The sequence below is a fragment of the Musca domestica genome, unplaced genomic scaffold, assembly GCF_030504385.1.
Source record: "Musca domestica strain aabys unplaced genomic scaffold, Musca_domestica.polishedcontigs.V.1.1 92, whole genome shotgun sequence".
Lineage (NCBI taxonomy): Eukaryota > Metazoa > Arthropoda > Insecta > Diptera > Muscidae > Musca > Musca domestica.
The window spans coordinates 1,004,423-1,011,875 of NW_026712441.1; the positions used below are offsets into that span (position 1 = coordinate 1,004,423).

General features: G+C 36.0%; 2 protein-coding genes across 2 annotated transcripts in view; both read right to left on the reverse strand.

The window, feature by feature from the left end:
- Positions 1-2,451: 2,451 nt before the first annotated feature.
- On the reverse strand, positions 2,452-5,542 carry LOC131806998 (putative uncharacterized protein DDB_G0277255; the record flags this gene model as incomplete). Its single annotated transcript, XM_059132005.1, has 2 exons — positions 2,452-3,238; positions 4,867-5,542. Coding segments are annotated over 2 exons (1,314 nt in total), but the record flags the coding sequence as incomplete, so codon positions are not given.
- Positions 5,543-5,555: 13 nt separating this feature from the next.
- Positions 5,556-7,453, reverse strand: part of LOC131806999 (cadherin-23-like) — a 22,860-nt gene continuing 20,962 nt past the window's right edge. Inside the window, 1 exon segment of the mRNA XM_059132006.1 lies at positions 5,556-5,585. Within this exon segment, the coding sequence (XP_058987989.1) occupies positions 5,556-5,585 (30 nt within the window).

Sequence of the window (7,453 nt, forward strand, 5' to 3'; positions counted from 1 at the left end):
GCAAATTGTGCAATACTTTCAAGCAATTTCTAGGAAATCGTGATAATGTAACAGCCACTTTGTATTGAAATCAAAATACATTTATATATATAAGGTATATTTCATTTTGCAATATTGGAAAACGTGAATACCACTGTGTGACAAAATTCAATTTTTCAATAATTTCTAGCAGATTATGAAAGTAGAGCTAAAATAGAAGACGCGCGAAACGGCGTTTTGAAATCTTTTCCTCTTTTCCATACATTTGAATATTTTCGGATAAAGAATCCACTTTAGGTATATATTGTCTTTGGCAATATTGCAGACAAAAATACAAGGAATATTTTTTTGTCGAAAATTTGAACCATAAAGAGAGAATTAAAAAAGCGGACTTTTTGGCCTTTTTTAAATGTAGTTAAACACATACTTTACACAGAATCGTAGCAAGTCAAAATATTCTACAAAATAATTTGTCATAAAATTGTACTATAACTACTAGAAGACGTCCGTCATCAGTCTAAATCTTGCCTAGCACACATACATATATGCATTGTATTATTATCAATGCGAAAATCTCCAACAAAACATCACTTTAGAAGGATGACATTAAGGACAAAAATATTCTTCCTATAAGTCGCCAAAGAAAAGAAATCTATATTTCTACCCTATTTTAAATAAAAATAAAATATTGGCATCAATGTTCCAAAAAAAAAAAAAAAAAATCAATAAATAAAAATAAATAATAAAATAAACTCAGAAAATATTTCCTAATTTTCTGACCAAGGTATAAAGAAAAGAACATTTCGCCTTAAATCTCAGAATAAACCATTCAGGGTGAGATGAAAAAACTGCAACCAACTTCAGATTGCTGTCATTTCTAAGCCACTCGTCCGACAGCTGTTAAAATTATTCCAGTGATAGCTCATTATATTGTTTACGAGCGTACAAGAGCATTTTGGTCTGTGTCTCGTACCATCGCTCGTTACCGTGATACTGGTAGCGTAGCCCGACGTCAAGGAAGTGGACGAAAGTAAACATCAGCAGAAATAGTTCGAAAAGTTAAGAGCGACTTGATCGAAACCAGCGTCGCAATGGCCGAAAAATGGCTCGTGTGCTGAACATATTGCAATATTTCATTCGGCAAATATCAGTGTAAAGCCATTGAAAATCCATAAAGTGCAAGACTAACACCGCAACAGAAGAAAAGACTCAAAAGAACTAGAGAGTTGTTTTGCTTGGCCGAATGTGGTGAACTGCCAAATTTGGTTTTCTCCGATGAGAAAACATTCGATGCCCAGCAGTTTGTAAACAAACAAAATTATCGTGTTTACTTTCCAAAGAGGTCAGCTGAAAATGTGCACCTTCGGTGATGGTGACGGCCGCCATAACAGCCGATGGTCGCTCTCCGCTCGTATTAATCGACCGTGGCATCAAAATAAACGTCGAATATTATCGCGAAAATATTCTGAAGGGTGTATTAAAGCCTTGGGCGCGCAAACATTTTGATCGCAGACCTTGGACATTCCAACAGGACTCAGAACCATCGCACTCAGCACGCCCCTCCCAAGAATGGATACAAAATGAGGTTCCTCGCTTCATTTCCAGCATCGTCGGGAATGGGTCAAAATACCGCAGAGCAACATTCGGGCGGTGTGTGTCGATTTCATTGCTCGTTTGAAGGTCGTAATTCGAGCCAAAGGTGACCAATTCGAACAAATCTAAACTTATTCTAAAATTTGATGCTATTTCCCACATTTTTTGCTTTCGTACAATAAAATTAAAAAAATGTAAAAATTATGGCGTTTGACCTTGTCGCAGTTTTTTTATCACACCCTGTATATTTTATATTACATATATTTAACACAACATTGAACAGCATATGATTATTAAAGTATTTGGTTTCGATCAAGCTTAAAAAATGTAAGTTTGTTACAAAAATGTTATTTATAAAATGCTTTCACTTTACATATGACTCTAACACGATGTGGAAACTGGCCTTCACCTTTTTAAATTGAGAATGAGATTCTTTGCAAATAATTTCCCCACTCAAGGGATAATAAATCACTCATTCTGAAATAATGCAAAATAGCCGAACTAGACAAAAATCCCTATAGAAAATAAAAACTTTTATAAACCAATTACAAAGAGGTTAAATACATTTGGTATAATAAATAAAGTACGTTTTTTTAAATTTCACTGTGTAAGTATGTATTTGTATGTATATTTTTTCTCTATGCGTAATAATTGTACGATTTTTTACAAAAATATAAAATGCCTACAGTTCTAAGGGGAGTTGTTTGTTGGTTGTTTGGTTATGTTATTTAACATTTAAACGAGACTAAAAAATATGTTAAAAATAAATGTTTGTTTGTCAAACTTAATTGACTTAAGAAGTTAATAAAATCATAAGCTTGAAGATAAATACAAAGAAAAAAATTGAAATATTTAAATTGTTTGTAGGAACAACCAAAATTTTGTTTTTTTTTCAATAAGACTTATAAACGAAAACGTAATTTTTATTTTGTGGTGTTTATAAAACATTTCACAGGATCACATACTAGGTAAGCAAAGGATTTTGTGGTTTAACAGGAGATTAATAGGGGAATCAATGGAACCGTTATTCATTTCTGTACATTAGCATTATTGACCACAATATTATTTGCACCATCATCATTGACGGCACCGCCGCCACCTCCTCCATCAGGTATGTCACCATTATTTCCACCTACAAGTCTGGCACTTAATCTAACAGGTGAAGAAGATTCAGTGTCTGCATGAAATCCATTTGTAAGATTTGTTTCTTTTGGTTCATTATCATCGCCATCATCGTCATCATCATCCATATGATCATCATTTAATAATTGTTGTTGCTCATAATCTGCATCATTGACAGCGGCAACGGGATGGACCGGAGAAGATACAGATTGCAGGATACCACCTTCATTGTTTGTTGCTGCACCATTTTGTTGTACATAGTTATTTTCTACATAACCATTATACTCACTTAAAGAACTATGAGATGAACAACTTCGCCTACGACGACGCGCTGCTTCATTGCATCGCTCCTCTTCATTGTCACTGCTGGAGGATGATGATGATGAAGATGAACTCGAACTAGAGCTATCACTTTCACTGTCCTCACTCGATGAATCCATGGGCGTTGGTTGACATGCAGCACCAATGGGTGCTGCAGCTGAGGGTGGTGAAGCCGCAGCAGCAGCGGCAAATGCAGCTGAACGCATTAGCTGACAGCGCAGATCTGAAAGAAATCGAAAAAAGATTTTAGTAGTATTCTTAAATGAATCAGAAATTCTCAATGGCAAACAATCCTATATTTTGATATTGTATTTCTGGGCATTACAGGGTGAGATGAAAAAACTGCAACCAATTTCAGACTGCTGTCATTTCTAAGCCACTCGTCCGAAAGCTGTTAAAATTTTTCAGTGACAGCTCATTATTTTGTTTCCAAGCATATAAAAGCATTCTGGTGAGAGTTTTCCAGAAAAAAAGTTATTCGTGATGGAATTCAAGCCTATTAGTGTGATTTCTTTATATTTGGCTGGAAAATCACAAGTGGCTATCGTTAGAACACTTCAGCATTTAAATTTGAAAATAAATCTTTTGTGCCTCGTACCATCGCTCGTTACAGTGATACTGGTAGCGTAGCCCGACGTCAAGGAAGTGGACGAAAGAAAACAGCAACATCAGCAGAAATGGTTCGAAAATAAAGAAGCGACTTGATCGAAACCCGCGTCGCAGTGGCCAAAAAATGGCTCGTGAGCTGAACATATCGCAATTTTCCATTCGCCAAATATTGAAAAATGAACCATTGAAATTCCAAAAAGTGCAAGAACTTACACCGCAACAGAAAGAAAATAGACTCAAAAGAGCTAAAGAGTTGCTTCGCTTGGACGAAAGTGGTAAACTGTCGAATTTGGTTTTCTCCGATAAGGAAACATTCGTTGTTCAACAGTTTGTAAACAAACAAAAGGATCCTGTTTACTTGCCAAAGAGGCCAGCTGTTCAGGGGTTGGCCACCAAAACTCATGCGTGGGTTATGGTATGGTGTGGGCCGCCATAACAGCCGATGGTCGCTCTCCGCTCTTATTAATCGAACGTGGCATCAAAATAATGCCGAGTATTATCGCGAAAATATTCTGGAGGGTGTATTAAAGTCTTGGGAAATGTTACAAAATGAGGTTCCTCCCTTCATTTCCAGCGCACAATGGCCACCAAAATCTCCGGATACCAATCCGTTGGACTATTGTATCTGAAGTATTTTGGAAAGCAAGGTTGGCACTAAAAATATCAAAATGTAGATCACCTCACGCAAGCGCTACGCTGCTCGCAAAAGGTGACCAAATCGAACAAATACAAAATTTTTCTAAAATTGTATGCTATTTCCGACATTTTTTGCTTTTATTCAATAAAATTTAAAAAAAATTATGGTGTTTGTCTTTGTTGCAGTTTTTTTATTTCACCCTGTAGAGAATTTTAACTACTTTTGCTTGTGTTATCTTTTTTTTATTGATTTTCCATGTCGGAAAACAAAAATTGGAAGAATCTCTCTTCAACAATTTTCGTGAAAAAAATCAGATGACTTCAATTACTTTCTACGGCTACTTTGTTCCTTGGTTAGAACTATTTCTGACCTATCTATATCTTAGCCTGCAAAAGATAAGTTTTATTCAAAGAGTTCATCAAGTTTCTTTTCAAGCCTAAATCTAATCTACAAAATGACGACACCCAGGATAGAATATCTGGTTCCATAAAGCCTTTATAATTATAATGTATGATTATATAAAATTCAAACTTTAAAGAATTCACTTAAAACTCCAGATTTGAATGTCGCAAATATAACTAATCATCCCAAAATGTCATACTTACTATGATTCTCTCTTGATAGCTCACGAACTTTTTCTTCCAGCATTCGTACTTTAGCCATATACTCCGATGCTATACGTTGTATATTCATCTGCTGTTGCCTTTGATTACCCTGATCTTTGGAATAACGATCTTCAATTTGTAAACATTCCTGGATGAGTTCTTGTTTGCTCAAATTTTCTAAACGCTCGACCCGGGCCTTCTCATAGACATTGGCAAATTCCTTGGTCAAAAATTCTTCCTCATCTTCGGGCAGCGAAAAGAAATAATTATCCTCTGAATCCATGGAGAAGCTAGAATCGCGTGTCCTGCCAGAGGGTGTAAAGAGGCCATTCGGAACTTCTGCTAAATGTTCTTCCATAAGAAATTTATTGGTATTATATGGTACCAATGAACGGGAACGTTGCAGCTTTTCACGGCGATTACCACCGGTAGAACAACCCCCACCACCGCCGCCACTGCCAGGACCACATTTACTGTAGTTAAGGCGTGGCATTTGAAATCTCCAATTGGTTTTCTTGTACGGTTTGTTAACATTTTTGGATTTTGGTTTGCCTCGACGGTGTTTTCGTTTAGCTTTTTGCTGAGGCAACTGTGGCTGTCCACCTGTTGCTGCTGCTGCTGACCTTGAGCACTTACCAGAGATCCATTTAATGGAACTTCTGGTGACGGCACCTTTTCATTTGACGTCTTTACGTCAGTTGGAGTTTTGGGGCATGCTTCTGAAATTAGAAGTAATCAAAAAATACTTATTAGTATTATCGAAAGTAAACAAAGATGATTAATATGATATGTATTACAATATTCCCGAATATGAGTAAAACAAAGGACCACAAAAACCTTGTAGATTATGACATATTATAAATAATAAAATAATCAAACCATGTGTGTGTATGGTTCCCTTGCCCAATATGATAAGCGATATAATATTATAAAGCTTATTACAAATTCCAAACCCAAATTGTTGGAGAGTTGTCTCTTACTTTTTTATTGCGTATTGTAGAAAGACAGTGGCCAAAATATTAAAAACATTAGCTACGCCTTAGACACCGATTTACCCTTCAAATTAAGTTTATTACGATTTAAGGCAACTGAAATGTATTTGAGCAAAACTGAAAAGGGTTAATATAATAAGGTTACCTAAAATTCTTTTGGTATTGAAAATAAAACATACAGTTCTACGTTTCGGTAAAGTCCCCATATAACTCTACCGGTGATCAAAGGTTTTTGGTTGTTTTAGTTACAATTTTAATTGGAAATGTTAATCAGACGTATTGCACTTTAAAATACAACTATTAGTAAGATCGGTTGGAAAATTCGGCAAAGTTTTCAAAACACAATAAAGTATATGGAGGCCATACCAGGGCGTATATAGACAATTTTATACAAATATATCGTATCTATTGCGAGTCTTAAATACCAATTGTTAACAATTCCGTAGGTAATTGTGACAAGGATTAACAGAACACAGGTGGGTTCCGGAAACAGTGGACCAATATAGGCAATGTTTTGAAAATTATTCAAGAATCCATTACGAACTATTAATACCAATTTTTAAACCAACGCTTGGGAAAATGGCGCAAAAATTTTGCAATACCAAATATATGTGGGGGGGGGGGGGGGGGGGGGGGGGGGGGGGGGGGGGGCTATACGAAAAACGTGGAAATATGCAGCCAATGTTTTCCCCCAAAAGTAGAACCCGTAATACTCTTAATGTCAAATTTAGAATAATTCCGTGGGAAAACGTTGCAAAACTCAACACTTTTTAGATAAATCCGTGGGAAAATATGGCTAACAATCTAAATACTGAACATCGGGAAGTACCGTTATAAGAGGCTATACCAAAATGTTATACCGATATATCTCATCCTAGACACAATACAAACTATTGTACCAAACTTTAAAGATCTACTTCAAACAGACAAGAGAAACGACGTTAAATCGACATACGATTTAATGCCGATCACGATGTATATATACTTTATGGGCACTACGATGAATATTCAGAGGTGTTACAAACGGAAGGACAAATTTAATATGCCCTCCTTCAAAAGGTGGAGGGTATAATAACCCTGTTTGGAACTTATACTAAATTAGCTGAAAATACTCATATATAATTTTATACCCTCCACCATGGTATGGGGGTATATTAAGTTTGTCCTCCGCTTGTAACACCACGAATATAAATTTTAGACCCACAAGGTATGAATATTCTTGATCAGCATAAAATTCTATGTCGATTTAGTGATGTCCGTCCGTCTACCCGTCTGTGGAAATACTTAGCTTTCGAACAAAATGAAGTAGCTTAATAAATGTTACTCAATGTATATTATGTATGCAGGACTTTTGGTATTGAAATGAGGCATGTAGGTCCACGTTTTGGTATAGCCCCATATAATGGTACCTCCCGATATCCGAATTTTGATGATTTTAGCGACATTATTCACCGGAATTGTTTAAATTTAGTATTAAAGGTTCGTAAGGGATACTACAGCCTACCACAGAAAATTGTCTGCGCAGGTCCACGTCTTCATATAGGCCCCATATAACGATACCTCCCGATATTCTGTTTTTGATGATTTTAGCGACA